This window comes from Drosophila tropicalis, unplaced genomic scaffold (assembly GCF_018151085.1).
Source record: "Drosophila tropicalis isolate 14030-0801.00 unplaced genomic scaffold, ASM1815108v1 contig_573, whole genome shotgun sequence".
Lineage (NCBI taxonomy): Eukaryota > Metazoa > Arthropoda > Insecta > Diptera > Drosophilidae > Drosophila > Drosophila tropicalis.
Window position 1 is genome coordinate 3,077,175 of NW_027173049.1, and position 17,670 is coordinate 3,094,844.

The window sequence follows — 17,670 nt, forward strand, 5'->3', positions numbered from 1 at the left end:
ATTTCTGTTCCATCTAGAAGGACCCGAAATTTCACACTGCTTATACTTTCCACTTGCACAACTAACTTTTCTCTGCATGAACCTTTTCGTATATGTATGTACTATGTAGTGACTACAACAGACTTTGGCACGTTATCAGTTCCGAAACATCGCTTCTGGGTATGAAAACTTCGATCTTGTCCTTCCTCGCTCGTAATTAGTTGTAATCTTCTTTATTTTAACCTATCTTGTTTTGTAACCTATTATCTTATTACATTTAATATTTTCTATTTCTTTAGTTTAATTTATGTTTATATATGTAATACGCCTATGCCCTTAGGTCGGAGTAGGTAGAGGTTGTAATATTAACTTTACTTAGGGTCATTCGTAACAGGCTCGGGCCTGGTGTCATATGGGCCACTTGTTCGTACTGAGCGTTGTACGACTACGTCTATACAAAAATAACGATTTAACCAAAAAATCCAAGATCGATTGTTGAAATCGTCCAATATTCAGTTTAAGCTGCGATTTTTTTAAAAATTATAATTTTTTGCTATTTACTAAAAATGTCTCAACTTTGGGCGCCTCTAGCACCCATGAATCTCAATCGATTTCAAAAATTTTTTGGATTCATAATCCCTGAAGTATTCCCTATCGATTGCAAACGCGATAGGCGATAAAAACTATCTAATTTTTATCCGATTTTAATGAAAAATATGATATTCGACGGGAAATTCAATTCTCTTTCTTTCGTGTTTCAAGGAAAAAAGTACTTTAGTACAAACTTGTGTGTAGAAATAGCCTCGCCCAAACGACCAAAAATTCTGTTTTTTTTGTTCAAATGTTCAACCTGTGAAAAAAAACTGATTAAACTATGTAGACAATTCTTACGGTCCATTATCTGAACACAATAACCAACAAATTACAGGAAAAAAATATTCCATTAAGCAGCGCCGACGAACCGGATGTCACTTTGCCCTTCTTGAGGCCCCATACCAATTGGCTTTTTCCATCGATGATAAACTATCAAGTTGGGCCACTATCGGTGGTTTTTGCAGCCCTCTGCGACGGAAGATTTGGGTAGTCAGGTCCTGTGTGGGGCTAGCCAAGGAGCAGCCCTTGATCGTCGGTATATGTATGTAGATGCCAACTCCCATCATAGCAGAAACAACCTTTTAACTAACAGAGTAGCTAATGTGGGGAATGACCCAACTTATGTTGGCCCTACTTCATCTAATGTGCCAAACCAAGATTTAAGGAAATGGAGAGTAATTAGGCGGGAATCTGAGATCATCGCAACAATCGTTTCAGAAACCCTAGAATCACGAAGTGCGACCGCTTTCAAAAACCGGCGCTGGGGAATCTTGCGACTCTCAGAACAAGTGAAACGGAAGATTTTAATAGGTATATTATTCGTTTTCTTAAGTAAGAAATCCTGGAGTGAATTCTGTTTCTAACCAGGACAAGTTCGCAGCGATGCTATTCTCAGATTAGATAGCCAAGCTAAAAAAAACTGTACTGTAGATGCTCTAAACATCTGTTTTGGGCTTCGATGGGCATAGCGACTGGAAAAGGCAGATGTAAAGCTATCCAGTGAACACTCAAAAAATATTCCTATATCTATAGCATCGCTTCTAAAATAAGAGATGAGCTTATATCATTTTCCACTCGTTTTTAAAGGTGTTTTTTAAGATGTTCCATAATCGACACTACGTTATCCTATTCTTGTCAAATTTAATTAAGATTTAAATAACTCTTAGAAGTCAGTCCTTGGCAGTCCTTACTTTTTGAAATTTCTTTCCCTGCAACTCAATTCATCAATACACAAACAAAACAATTTTACTCTTTATACTACAATTTGTTGTTCTTCTTCCCTCATTACCTAAGCAAAGCAACGCACGCATACACATAAAGTTTATGTAGCGTTGCGTCTGTGTGTGTATGCATGTGCTCTGTTGATTTGATGATGATGTAGTCGGCAGCAAGCAGCGCTGCCGGCAGAGTTTGAACCGATTTATATTGCCTGTAACTTGTGTTCTATTTATCCGATCAGAAAAATTTTGGGATCTGGGGTATTAGATTTAATATTATCACATATTTAAATTTCATAGCGATACTCCAATTTTTATGAAAATGTTTCTTTTAGAGCTATATGATGTAGTAGTCTGATAATTTTCATACTTGATCTGCTCCAGATAATAAAAAAAACACAGCCCGATAGCTCTTAAGATGGCTGAGTAAAACGCATACGCACGGACGGACATGACTATATCGACTCAGCTTCTCATGCTGAGAGCATCTCGAGATGCTCAAGAACGCAGGTTTGGCATAATTTCCCAAACAAATGGAAACATCTGTAGAAACATTATCCTTAAAACATAAATCTTAGCGTTGAGTTTTGTTTTATTAAGATCAAATATGTTTCTCATTGGGGGTTTTGAAATTTTCTTTTTGTGCTGATAAATAAATACCGTAGCGTGTATACAATAAGAAACAATTTTCTTTGTTTAAAAGGAAGTACTTATGTATGTATATACTTACAGTTTATAAGTTTTAATCAATGTAAATGTGCGGGTTTTAATTAATATGAAATTGAAGAACTCTTCGTTTGTTCCTTTAGACTGTTATATTAAATAATGGTTATGTGTAATTATTGATTGATATTCGACAAAGTAATATGAATTTTGATAATTCCTATTATTCGACTAAGCGACTTATTGATGATACAGTATCTATGTGTGTATGTATATATAATGTATACTTCCTAATTGGTAACAACTTCTGAAATCGATAATTGGAATTTTGAAATTATTCAGTTTAACGTTTTGCAATTTGGGAATAAGCTTAATAATTTTGAGTACTTTTGATAGTTTTTGTTTCCATTAACGTTGTTTTATAAACATTAAATATAAATCCATCAACAGTGTTAGATATTTTTGTCAGAAACGAAGTCAGACCTTTTCAGACTTGTTCAGACTTTATCGAGTAGATTATACAGAAGTGTGGATTGCATATGTATATGGCAGCGTGCTATACGTATAGTTTCTTGTTTTCTTTTTAAGCATATATCCTTATAACTCCGTATGTTAATTATTTAGGATAACAAGTTTCGAAAAAGAGCAGGTTTGAGTGAGAAAGTAATTATATACTAATACCGAAACGATGATTGGGACTAATGTACATAATTTTATATTTTGCTTGTGATTAAAACAAGGAGTGTGTAATAAATAGAATGCATGTCGTATATAATACAAAAAATATTACAATTTAAAAAACGTACATATGACGCACACTGGCGTATGTATATAATCTAATGTGTAATCTCTGTCAACCTGTTTTGCCTTAATCAGGCAACATGTGAACAAAACTAACGGGAAACATGCCGCGCCTCTCTGGATGCCCTTCGATAATACCTTCCATCCAGTTCTCATCGTCGGTTCGCTCATTGAGTACAATTAATATTTCGCCCTCCTTGAATTCCAGTTCATCATCATTGTCGGCTACACAATCGTATAACGCACGACAACGACGCTGGGCACTCTGTGATTACATACAAAGCAACAATCGTTAAAAAACTTTACTTTATTATTATCTACAAGTTACTTACCAAATTTATCTTTCCAGTCTTCGTTTGATTATCGGGCGATGAGTTAAGGCGATCATTGTCGCTAGAAGAGACATTCGACTCAGCCGAGTTATCCAGACCACCACCAGAGCTGTCCATGTCTGTGTGCCAGGACTCATAGTCAGTGAAATTGGCCGATTGATTTATTATCTAAAGAGATAGAGAATAACAATATTTTTAGTGTATCAATCAATAATGTTAAGCTATTAACGAGTGCAACAAAAATGGAACATTTAGTATAAATATATGGTGAGTATGTGCGCGTAAAATTAAAAGCAGAAACGAAAAACTCATCTCAAAATGCACATATGTATAGTAAACGAACGAACAAATAGCAACGGCAAGAGCAATAATATCAGAAACGCGGTTTTTGCACATGATCAATGTAAATGCAAAACTAGACATTAAAAAATTGTAATATACCCTTGCAGATAATTTTTAAGCTTTGTAATCTTGTGATTAATACATCGACACAATGCCCTTATATAGTATATCCCTTTTCAATACAACACCAACATATGCAATGATACAATTTGATATGATGGACAGTCTATCGAGTACTCTCTTACTTTAGTTCGAAGAGCCATCTTCTTTATGCCGCACTACGAAATAACATGTTCCTAATTATTAAATTAGTAGAAGATGTCTGTACGCTAAAGAATATTGAGTGATTTTTGTTAACTGCAAGTGTACATAAACAACGGCGTGCCGATGTTGGGTTCTAGTATTGTTCTATTTTTTTCCTTTTGGGTGGCATTTACCGTCTCCTCGCTGGACTGGGCTAATCTCAACAAGATGTCTTGCTTTCGCTGAAAGAGGTGTATTGGGTCAAACAAAAAATCAACAGAGATTGAAATTCACGATTGAAAGTGTCGGTGTTTTAATTTTCTATCTGTAGCCTCTTGGTTTACCAACGAGTGCAGACATCTTACCTTACGAGGTGGAGCAATGGGTCCCTCATCAATGGAACTGATGCTTTCATTAGACTGACCATTAGAGATTTCCCGCTCTGTTGAAAAGTAATAAATAATTAATACTGCACTGGAAAATAATACTTGTTAGTTAACCTGCGGGTGGTCCTGGTGGTGGTATTTTGGGCCGTACTAAAGCCGTTTTATCTACATGTTTTAATGTAGGGAGCTCTCCAGTAGGCGGCAATACTAACTTGGCTCCTGCTAGATGTATGTTACGATTAAGAGACTCCCCACTCGGTGAACGTTTGTGTCCGAATGTAGTCATGACTGGTATTAAGCCACCATTCCCGGTCATGCCTCCGCCTGGATCCTGGCAGACTTGATATCCAGTGCCAGCAACAACTCTTGGGCTACTTTCTATACTTCGTAGATGTGGTAACGTACCGTATACCACTCCATCCATTGACTGATTTTTGTGATTGGTGTCAAAATTCTGTGAGTGCCTGGGGGGGATGTGGTAATGTTCCATAAAAAGAACTACATGAAGCACTACCCAAAGTTCCCGGTGGTGGAGCTGGTGCAGTACGCTTTTTAAGTGAATTCATATTCGCTGTTGATGTGGATTTTCGAGCTCCGATAACATGGCCCGTCAAATCGCTTTGCATGGTTAGGCTGTTCCTGGTACCGCGCATATTCTGACTGGATACAGAACTGGGGCTTGAGCCGCCATTTCCACTATTTGTGCCCACATTACTGCCACTGCCTAAATACTGACCCACATTCATATGCTGTTTGGGCGAAGTGCCAGCTGATTGAGTATAGGCAGGCAAGCCCGAGGGCAACGTAAATTGACGGTTTGGACAATTGGCAACAGGACTAGAACTGGACTGTATGGAGTCACAGGTAGAAGAGCGAGAGCGTAAAACAGGCGAATCACCACCAGCAAAACTAGGTGGACGAGAACGAGATTTCTGCCAAATCGATATTAATATAATTTTAAAAACAAAGTTTCAAAGACGACCTGCTAACCTACCCGCTCATCTATAACCGTCTCATCGTCACTGAAATCCGTGGATCCATCCTCATTGGGCAGATTCCAGTCCGTATTAATGTGATCAAAAGCGCTCTTCTCTCTCTTTATGGCACATTCAATCTGTACGAAATGGAATTTAAGGGTATGTTACATACAAATACTTTTCGTTTTTTTTACCAGCTCCTTGCATCCATTGTGTCCCATCTCTTTGGCTATATCCAGCGCCGTTTTATTTTGTGAATTTCTTAGTTCGAAATCGGCTCCTGATCGTAATAACAATTTCATGCACTCTCTTCGATCATGCAAAGCACATAGATGGAGTGCCGTATTCTTTCCAGTCACATCTAAGAGGCCTGGAGGATTAGTGGCCTTGTTTAGGCCCTTGGGTGGCATATTTTGTATAAGAAAATCGACTATATGCAAAGTGGAGCCCATTTCTCTCAACACAGCCAAATGAAGAGACGTTTCTCCAGCATCAGAGCTAGGAAGACAGCAGGTAAGATCTGCTCCCTCGGCCCACACTTGAAGCAATTGACTCATGTCTGCATTAACGATTGCCTGTTCCAAATCGCATCTCAGATCACTGTCATCCGAACAAGTCCGCATAACGTAACGCTTGGCTACATATTTGGCCCTTATAAAGTCATAGCGTTCTTCCATGCTGCTTTCATGTTGTAGTTTGCCTCTGACCAGTTTAGCCTCCATGATGTCGTTTAAGGTACTATTACCCATTGCCCTTGCAATTAATAAATTGGCGGTAGTTAGATTGTCCAGCGTCAGACTTTGTATACGGGAATGATGAACACCGAGATCACGATGAACTCCCGAACACTGTATGCAAACGAGAATACCGAAATTTAGACTTATCCAGTTGACATCATTACGGGAACCGCAATCACAACAACGATCATTTCCCGGAAGCAATTGCACAAAACGGATTACAGTCTTTTGCAACTCCACCAAGCTGGGACTCATTTGTGGATTGGCATGTTGGAATGCCTTGGTCAGTGCTTTTTCCTTGCAATTAACCAAAACGGCCATCCAGGCCTTTTGATCGGGCTCATCCTCAGCCTGAAAGTGATATGGACGATTGTCTGAAAATGTAAATGAAAACCATAAGACAAATAATTTAAAACTACAAAATTCACATACAGCTGATAAGATCAAATCCACGCTTGTCATCTGGCACAGGCTTAATTTGGCAGGTCAAAAGGTTAACTCTCGTTGGTGGCTTGGACTCATCTGCATGAAATATGTCCAAGAACCCATCGCTAGTCACACGGCATCGCCTTTTCTGCCAGACTCGGCGCACTTTGCCCTCGCTTTTTTTTAGCAAATGTCCTTGTCGTGTCACTCCGTGATGTTTATCGCCTTGCAACTGATGCAGGGAATAACCAACTCCCCCAGTTCGATTCTCTGCCGGAGGCATATTATCCACACGTTCGAAATCAGGTGTGCTGCGCAGCAGTGTTCGCAAATCTAGTAAGCTTCTTCGATCTTCGTCCTGCTTCTGCTTAATCACATGCAGCTTATCGCTCAGGTCGCCAATGTAAGTGCCAAAATGTTCGATGGTCTGAAGACCATCTTTAAAATAACTGCAGTAGATGAAAACAACATTGTCACTAGCAAGCTTATCTCTTTCTTGCACATTCAAACTGCGGAACTTACTTGTTTAGAGCATGATAATACTCAATAAAATGTTGTAGTAACTCAATGCCTGTTTTTGTTTTGATCTCCTTGTATTTTAAAAGATATTCACAGCTCTGTAACTGATACAGGCGTCGCTCCTTCTCCATTTCGTCAGCCACAACCGCGGCATCGATTTCTGTCCGTACCATTCCCGCCTCCTTGGCCTGAGCTTTTTCTCCTTTTCGATTTTAATAAACTTTGCTTCATAGTCCTTAGCAGCCTTATCGAAGGGGCGCTTCATATCGCCTTTTACGCCACGAAGTTCACTTTTTAGCATAGAGTCTACCGGAAACATGACAATGTTATTTATGTTTTGCATCTGCAATGTTGAAAAGTGTAGATAAACAGTTAGTTTTTAAAAATTTGGCAGGCAGCAGGGTGTGGAGAATTGAAGTTATAATCAAAATATTTAATATTTAATACGGATAAAATGTATAATTGTGCAAAGAAGGAATAAACTTAGTATTGAAGGAAAGTAGAGGGCCCGAACATGGTTACCCCCGGGCCCTGATTTTCTCATCATATTCAATTCCATGCAAAGATATAGTCTCAAAGGACGTCAGTTTCTCTTTATTAGACGAAATCAAATCATAATAGTCGCGACAGTTGTACTTTTTAATTACCAGAGTTTTCATCAATGCACTTAATTCCTTAGTGACAACGCTGAATTTAAGAAAGGCAGCACCGATGTCCGGCTCATCTTGATCAATAACCTTTCCTCCTAGACGTTCCATAGCGCGCACCATGAACATTTCGTTGTCTACGTGGGCTAGAGATTTGAACAAATTAAATTAGTTATATTATTTTTAACTTTCATTTAAACTTACTGTTTCCTGAGTTATGTATAGCCTTAACCGCCTTTTTCAGTTTGGTTAACCCATCGCGATCAAATTCCAGGCGCTTTAAATTTAACAAACATATAAATTATGATACGACTACAGATTCGCAAGGGTTGCTGATAAATTGCGAATCAGGTTGAACTCTTCAAAATTAGAGAATGTTCATTTCAGGTTCGAACAACTGCTTTTATTCATCAGCTCAACAAGCTGAGTTTGGCTATATACTATTGTGCCTTACTGAAACCTGCCTGAAGTGCATATAAGTAGCAATTCTTACTTGGAGCGGGCTTTCTAACACTCACATGTCTTATGATCTGATTTTGGTCTAAAGTTTTGATGAGGTCAATAGACTACCTACATGAAATTACCATACATGTGTAAAAAAACGGAGCTTCTTTCCCTATTTTGTCTAACCTGTTGAATTTCAAATTTGAAGCAATCCATTAGATTGTTGCATAACATTCCGTGTCGTATTAGTTAGGATAAGATACTAAAAAAAGATAAAGAACTATTTTTTGTGTTTTTTTTTTTTTTTTCATTTCATTCATCTTCATTTTTATCTGTAAGGTAAAAAAATTTATTTTTTTCGGGCATTTTTATTTTGTCCAGCATTGTATTAACTTGTTTTATTTTGTGGCCAGTGATCCACAATTCATAACTATTACCAATTACAATTTGAATTGTTTATAGTGCGTGCAAATATTAAACATGCGCAAAACAACAAAAACAGTACATGAATTTCGAGTTGGGTCAAGTTTGGTTTATTGCAATAAAGATAACTGCAACGAAAGTTTGATAGTTCTTTTTGTGTTCAAGACAATAAAATGGCAAACGACAAAAATCGTTAGTATAGAAGTGACCACAATAATTAACAAATAACGCGCCCTCCTGTAGTCAATCAGAGATGTGGGTGTGGCAAATTTTATTATAGAGGAAAAGATTTGTTTCTGAGTCGGCCTTATCGTGAGGGTCTTTCCGGCGTTGACTGTGTAGCAAGCCATGTACATTGCATACATACATATGTACATACTTCAATTCATATTGATACATACATATCTATGTATGTATATAATTTGTTATCAAGAAAGCCAAAATAACAGCGAGGGAGACTGAATAATAGCAAGTGGGAGGGGGCAACAGCTGGTTGCAATGACTAAAAATAATAATTGCGCCACACATTTGTGAGGCAGAAAGAACTCCCCTCTTAAAGCTTAAAACGGGGCCGACGACCAGCTATCTTAATTTAACAATACACAAATGTACATATGTACATACATTTGTACATATCCATTTAAAAATTTGGATCAATATCAATGAACGTTATCGATATCAGAGTGAGAGTTTATCCGATTTGTCTGTAGAAGTATTGCCTCTTAGCCAACTTAATTAATAAACAATTTATGTAGTTTGTTTGCTTTTCTATAAAAAAATGGTGTATTTTTAGTTTCTTCATAAATATTCCCCTGTAAGTTATATAGTACTCCCATTAAATGCGTTTCAGTTGAAATTAAAACTTGCAATTAAAGTTGCGCTTTTAGATCCTGTGCCCAGTAAAGGTTTTTTGCTTACCTCATCTAGAATGCTGATTGTTTGACGAAAATCTGGCATGCGGGAAGCGAATGTAGAGGTAGTTGGGGAATTGTAGTCTGAACGCGTTTCCTCCACAAATTCGGAGATAGCAATTAAGGCTGGCGGCATTGTGAGTCTTTTATGTGAAATTCTCACCCAAGGACGAGACACGCGCAGACGGCACAGCTGCCGCTGCTGCTAAGGCAACAAAGAATCAAGACAGGGATAATGCCTTTGCAATGCGTGGCTACACTATTTTCCGTTGCCGCCGTTGCGTTTGCCGAAACTGTTTTACTCTTTTCTTTTTAATTTCTTTCTTGCAGTATGCGTCAGGCCTAAGGTTTTTGCACTTTCCCTTGCATTATTGCTTTTATTTTTTATTTAGTTTTTCGCACGACCACTTCTTTCATCTTTTTCACGCTCAACCACTGAACATTGTTGTTGTCACGCAAAGAAAACCAGTATAAGGTAGAGAAATCCCACTGCAAGATAAAAAATCCCAGTTTAATGTAGAATGTAGAAATTATCCATATACGCGTGTAGATAAAACATTTTACAAAATACCAAAAAAAAAAAAAACTTTTGGGAACTTGTGCAAAAAAAATTTGGAACCGTTCTCTTGAATATATCGATAAATTATAATTAACTGTCATTATCAAACTGGTGAATTGTGTGTGCGTAAGTCACTTTCTCATGAGCACGATCACATAAAAAATGTGAATAAACAAAGAGAGTTAAAGAAAGTGAGTGATGCAGCACCAATTTATTGTTTAATGCAAATCGATTCATTAATGTTAACATAAAGCTTATCAATAAACTAATTCTAAAACTTAATTTTTAATTTTATCAACAAAGCGAGCGAGTGAGCGAGATCCTCTCAGCTGTTGCAACGCTCCCGATTTTTTGCCAAAAATAAGTTTGACAGTTGTGAGAAAAATTTTGAATAGAAACCACCCGTACTTGCGGTAGGCACAACGAAAGCCAGCGCAAGGTGTGTGAGTGTGCTTTACACTTCGAGAAATGAAAAGTGAATAATAAATATATATTTTCTCCGATGTTTTTGTCAGTTTTTCTAACACTGAGAAAAAACGCAGTGAAAGATATAGCGTAATTTTGGGAGTTATTGGTGTTGGCCGGCAGCGTTTCCAATGGATACCTAAGATATGTATGTATCTATCTATCTATTGGGTCATACGGCCAAAAACTGTAATAACCCAGCTAGCTGCATGAACTCAGTTAATCCTAGGTTACTGCCTTCATGTAGTCCATGTCAGCGACTGAGTGGGGCTCAGTCCTTTGGTGCGTTTTGAACCTCTTCATTACGATTTTGCCCCACACATCGTTTTCCGCTTCTACAAGAAGGTAATTAAAACATCTCCTTTTGCTACGGCGAATTGCCAGTTTGAGGTCCCTGCGATTCTGCTCAAACTCCGTGCGGAGAGTTTCTGAATCATCGCTGAATTACGCAGCCATTCGAATAGTCCTTTTGCCGACGAGGCACTATTGTCATTCTGTACTAATGTGCTGGAGAAGTTTTGTCTGGTCTGTCGTATCTTCGCCGGCCCTCTATAGTGCAGAGAAATGCATTGTGATCACTGGCGATGTAGACATCACTCACTTCCCACCGTGCGTAAGGGTAGAGCGCACTGCTTACAAAAGTAAGGTAGATTGTCGAGCCGAAATTGCCCCGTTAAAATGTGTATTTTTCGCCTGTGTTTAGAAATGCCAGATCGAGTGTGGCAAAGCTTTTAATAGTGTTTGGCCTCTTGCATTGGTTGATGCACTATCCCAGGCGTTAAAATCACCAACAACAATTGCCGGCATATGGCTACGTATCTGGTCTTCCAATTCGTCCTTCACGGCGCTAAACTCTCTAAGGCTATAAGAAAAAGGCAGATAGCAGTTGAAGAACCAGTAATTGTATAATTTGGCCCTCACAAAACCATTGAAGGACTCTGGGAATTGTACTTGTGCCGGTGTAGATCCGCACGACCAAATCGCAGACTTTCCAGAATTGTTTTGGACCCATTGGGAAGACGCTAAATTTCTATAAGGCTCGCTTATAATGAGCGTAGGTCTCTGACGGCTTGGACTAGTAAGTCCTGCGCTGCCTCGCAGTGATTGAGATTTATTTGGATTAATTTAATCATGGCGAGTCGAAATCTCTCTTTTTGAACAGTGAACAAATTTCTGCCTGCCGCGCCAATGTCTACGCTCATTTGCTGGAGATTGTTGCCCATGTGTTTTTCTATCTCAAGCTAGAGATCGAGTTTTGCGGTACGTCTTACCTTTCTAACGTTCGCTCCAAAAGCCTTTAGGTTCTCGTCCTCGCTACGAGTCACCATTTTAAGCATTTCGCTGTAAGTAAGTCTGCCCTTGTTTGCTATTAGAATAGCGTCTGCCTTGTGTCTTGGTATTTATGCCTGGGTGCTGGCGTCCATTTGGCTTTTCTGGCGTCCATTTGGCTTTTCTGGCCATGACTTGCTGCCAGTCCGGACTAGTATCCTCTGGCCTGTCGCCAACAGGATGCCGGGGGCTAGCTGCCCGGCCTTCATGAAACTGAGGGGCTCCTTGTTTTTTCTTTGGCGGCGTCTTTCGTTGCGTTGCCGCATCCTCTCGTGGGCGTTTAGGTGTGTCTCTGCGCTCTGGCCCTGCCATTTTCTTGCCCAGGATTACTGCCGCTGGTGGTGTTTGCGTATTCCGTGCCTGTCTTTTTGAAGCTTGCCGCCAACGCTTTCTGGCAGAGCAACTCTTAGAGTTCTTTCAGCCTTACGATGGCTTGCTTTGTGCTCTTATTAATATGCCGCACTGGCTTTTTGTTGTCGTCCCGCTTGTTGAACGTATGATCTAGCTGCCATACTAACACACCTAGTTCATCCAGCTCGGCGATGCGGGAGATCACTGGGGGGCTGGGGGCTAACGACGATACGTCTGGGCTATTAAGCACTGCTTGTGCACACGCTAAGAGTTTTTTGGCTGCGTTGCCATGTATTGGAGGAGGATATATTTCGATCAACAGACGTCAGCCAAATACAGCTTCCTCGCCCATTGTACCCAATGGATCATTCTCTGTCTGGGAATGGTGGTCCAACGATGCCACAAATTTATCCATTGGTTCAACTAAGCACGGTGACAAAATCCAAACACATTATTGAGGTAATAGTTGCAATTTTGAATTTGAATTCAAATCCGGGCGGTTGGTCAGAGGCGCCACCTGCCGGTTTTATGGCTGGGGTCTCCCCTTGTCTTTCTTCGTTGTTCAACACTGGGGCGATCAGATGTTTGTGCCGGTGTGAAGAAGAGGAAGAAATTGTGCAACAACAATTAAAATTAGCAGAAAACTGGATAAAAACTCTCACCCACGCCAGGAGAAAAAACAGCCCAATTCTGATAGGCGGAAAAAATAAAAGGAGGGGCGACTGGCTGCTCCCCTTGCCCCGTCTGCAACAGTGGACCAGCCGGCCGGGCTATAAGATTGGAGTAGGGCCTTTTGTCCAAAACAACCATAACTGAACCTGCCAACATGCTTGATATGGAAAAAATTACAGGTTTTGGCTTTGAAAAAACGTACTTAGTTGGCATCTCTGCATTAATTCAAAAACAGCGCGCGGTGTTACAATTTTTGGATATACATAAATGTATGTACTTACCCCCAAAAAAGTGTTAACATTACTGTATATTATAGACACTGTCTCTAATCGAGCTGTCAAGACCTGGTTTAGGTCTTAATTTCATTTCGTAAATTAAAAATTAAAATTCACTTACTAAGAATGAGTATAACAGTAACAATTTTTGCAAACAAGAAGGGAAAAGTAAAACTTTGCTTTAAATTTAAAACTAACTATGTACATATATTAACCATAGGAAAATGTTTTAACGTTTTACTCAGTCATCTTAAAAGCAATTGGGGTGAAATTTCTTTTTAAGCTTTTTATTATCTAATCAAGAGATCAAGAATAAAAATAGCCCGAATCGGACTTTATATCATTTAGCTATGTATATAAGACAAATGGGTGAAGGATCTTTGAAACACACTAAAGTGTTAGTTTTGGATCGGATCATTATAACACAAGTTACAGTCAATATAAATCGGTTCTGCAAAAAAGTTGCCGGCAGCGCTGCCCATACCCACACACACGCAACGCTACATAAACTGTATGTGTATGCGCGCCGATCGCTGACGTATGCATGTACAAACTATTGTTTTGCAAAGGGCACGAGTGAAGAAGAATACTCCCAAAGTTTTCTTTGTGTTGATAAATTGAGTAACAGAAAAAGAAAAGAGTTATATTCTTATGATCTTCTGTTTTAGAATTAGTCCTTCTGAAAATATGATATATTATTAGCATACACAAATTTAAAACAATATCGTTTATATCGTTTTGCAGTCCTCGGTAGATGAGTTGATTAAGTTACTCAGTTATTTGGGCAACTGAACAACGATGACCCGGCTTCGAATCCCAGGCTAGTGTATAGATGTAGTTTTCGTCTAAGCCGAAGGCCTTAGTTGCCAGTGCTTGTAAAATAAAGCTAGGTTGATAGTTAACAACTATATCCTATACTTATAATAATATTAATAATAATAAATGTATGTCTTGCCGGCTCGAGGTCAAATTTTTGGGTGAATAAAACAAAATAATAATAGTTTGTTATTCCTTCCACTCATCGGTGGTCTATAGGGTCTATAGGGCAACTATAAAAAATTTAATTGTGATTAAGTTTAACATAACATAATTTAACAACAAGAAACACCTACTTATTTTTACACGTCCGCACACTGTGACGTGGAGCTACACACTGACTTGTCCCTGTATAAATGCGCGCAGTTGTCTGTATCTACCTTATAATTAAGTCTTATATTTGTCGGTGTATTTATTATGTGCAGCATATCAAAAGTGTAACGTTTGTTGTAATGTTGTTCTTGGTCTATTATGTTTACTTCGTCAAAATTTGGGGAATGTCCACTGGCGGCACAGTGGGCCTTAAGTGCCGTTTTTTGTATATTGGAGTGTTGACGAAGTTTATAGTCAGATCTATGTTGTGATAGTCTAGTTTTTAGCCTCGATTTGGTTGTCCCTATATACATTTTATCAGTTTTCTTCATTGGTCCCGTTGCACGGTATTTTATATACTACGTTACTCTTGTCCATTGTATCAATCTTACAATCGTGGACAAAAGTATTTTGACTTCGAAAAAAGCTTGCAGTGATAACGGCAAAAATGAAGTTGCTGTATTTATTTGAGTTAAAGATTATGCTTATATGGCTGGACAAAAGTATTTTGACATTGCTTTTCATATTGATTTTCGTTGATGCTTTCGCGCTACACATCACGTGTTTAATTTTTATACCCTTGCAAAAAGGGTATATTAATTTTGGTCAGAAGTGTGCAACGCATAGAACGAAGCATCTCCGACCATACAAAGTATATATATTCTTGATCAGCACGCCATGTCCGTCCGTCCGTCCGTCCGTCTGGATCAACGCAAACTCCTCCTAGACCGTAAGAGCTACAGAGCTGAAATTTTGCACGTAGGCTTGTATATACTGCAGGCGTTGTATATCTTGGATTCAGCCGGATCGGACCACTATATCATATAGCTCCCATACAAACCCCAAAGTCACGAACAGTGACTTTTCTCAATAACTTCGTTATTTTCTATGCTATTATCGTGAAACTTAATATTAGAGAGGTTACTACGCCTATAAGCGACTATGCCAAATTTGATCAAGATCGGGTGACTAAATCATATAGCTCCCATACAAACGGCCAAGTCACGAACAGTGACTTTCTCAATAACTTCGTTATTTTCTGAGCTATTGTCGTGAAACTTAATATTAGAGAGTTTACTACGCCTATAAGCGACTATGCCAAATTTGATCAAGATCAGGTGACTATATCATATAGCTCCCATAGGAACGATTGGTCGAAAACAGTGACTTTTGTAAATAACTTCGTTACTTTTAACGCGATTGCTTTTAAATTAAACATTTCTTAATTTAATATATATGTTAATGACTGTGCCGAATTTGATAAAGATCGGGTGACTATATCATATAGCTCCCATAGGAACGATCGGTGGAAAACAGTGACTTTGATCAATATCTTTCATTATTTCCTATGATTGTAGGCCTTTCTTTCTCAAGCTTAATCCTTTTTAGATAAAACGTTCTTACACATTGATGGCTAATAGGTAAGGATAGAGTTACCAAAAAAGTTGCAAGGGTATACAAACTTTGACGCGGTCGAAGTTAGCCCCGGCCCTCTGGTTTTAAGTAAGTTTTAATTATCTTTATGAATATTAGTTGGTGTTTCTGTATATTTGAATTTTTGTTTTGTTAAAATATGGTGAAAAGACGTGAATTAAGTGAACTCATTAGAAATTAAATGGTCACAAAGTATAGTGGATTACGTTAGCAAATTATACAAAGTGCCAAAACAAACTATTTATTATCAAATAAATAAGCAAAAAAATAATCAACCACTTAAAAATAAGGTCCGAACGGGAAGACCACGTAAGACAAAGCCTGTTCAAGACCGCATAATATTGAGAATGTTCAAGGAAAATGTGCTAATTACACCACAAGCAGCATCCATTGAACTAAGTGAGCAATTAAACATACCAATAAGTAGAAAAACTGTCGAAAGACGGCTAAAGGAGGCCAATTTTTCAACCTACATTGCTCGTCCAATTTATTTTGTTTCACCAAAAAAAAGCTCAAAAGGTTAACATTCGCCAAAACATATTTAGACGAGCCAGAATCGTTTTGGACACAAGTATTATGGACAGACGAAAGCTCTTTTGAGTATCATGGGTCGAAAAATAAAGTTTATTGCAGATTGTCCAGAAATATTCGCAAAAAAATAAAGCCTGTGTGCGAGAGAGTATCGCTTGGCGGAGGATCGGTTCTGGGGTTGCGTGTCCTTTAATGGTGTGGGCGATTTTGTCCCAGTTGATGGAACAATGAACAAGGACAAATATTTGCGTGTCCTAAATGACAACGCATTTACATCCGGTGACCGGTTCATTGGACAGGGATTTGTGCTGCAACAGGACAACACTCCATGTCACAAGGCGCAAAAGATAACAAAGTTTTTAAGCGATGTCGAAGTCAATAATTAGATTGGCCACCTCAAAGCCCTGATTTAAACATAATGGAGAATGTGTGGGCTTACATTAAAAGAAAACGCAGCGCTGACTTATCCAGAACGCGTGACCAGACGATTGCTGAAATTCAACGACTTTGGCAGGACATATACTTGGAAACGCTACAAAAATTGGTCAAATCAGTTCCTGTACGCTTACAAAAGGTCATTGATGCCAAAGGAGGTGTTGCCGCCGCAATCCACTGACTGCCCAGCAGACCCGACGCAGCCACCAATGGGTTAACCCATATCACTCATTCTCTTTCATTTTCATACTTATACTTAAGCGCCAGCCTACGTGCTGGGAAATTAACCGTTGCATCTTGCGCTTTAAGCTTACATGTTAGGTTCTATGCTTGTTACTAAGCGGCGGACAGAACAGTTTGGTTACAACCGCGAGTAAGGGCGATTAATTTATAGCGGCTCAACTACCGACTCGCTCGCTCACCATACACACACCCACTTAGCCTACCATTAGCATAAGAAAACACGTGGAAGAAATAAATGAAGTATCACGTGAAAAGTGAAGTGTTTCTTGTGGGCCCGCTAAAACATCGAACCTTAGCGCCAAACTCAACAATTCTATAAATTACGCCAGGAATTAATTCTACAATTAATTCTATAAACTATAGGCCATGAATTAATTCTATAAATTAATTCTACAGATTAATTCTATATATTAATCTAACAGTGGTAAACCACTAAAGGAACCGAAAAGTTAATTATTTAACTCAACTCGACGGGTCAACCCACGGTTCTACAAGTAAATCATATAGAGGTTAACCTCGATGATTGCATAACCAATCACTAAATTGTGATACATACATAAGTGGAATATATCATTGCAAGAAATGCATGCAGGAAGACAGTGACCGC

General features: G+C 38.7%; 1 protein-coding gene across 1 annotated transcript; it reads right to left on the minus strand.

The window, feature by feature from the left end:
* Positions 1 to 3,152: 3,152 nt before the first annotated feature.
* Asap (ArfGAP domain of ASAP) lies at positions 3,153 to 10,088 on the minus strand. Its single transcript, XM_068287865.1, is given in 14 exon segments — positions 3,153 to 3,519; positions 3,587 to 3,754; positions 4,366 to 4,413; positions 4,537 to 4,613; positions 4,672 to 5,029; positions 5,031 to 5,489; positions 5,552 to 5,671; positions 5,729 to 6,645; positions 6,704 to 7,146; positions 7,220 to 7,409; positions 7,412 to 7,559; positions 7,864 to 8,009; positions 8,068 to 8,140; positions 9,649 to 10,088. Coding segments are annotated over 14 exon segments (3,474 nt in total). The 5' UTR covers positions 9,778 to 10,088; the 3' UTR covers positions 3,153 to 3,321.
* Positions 10,089 to 17,670: the final 7,582 nt, after the last annotated feature.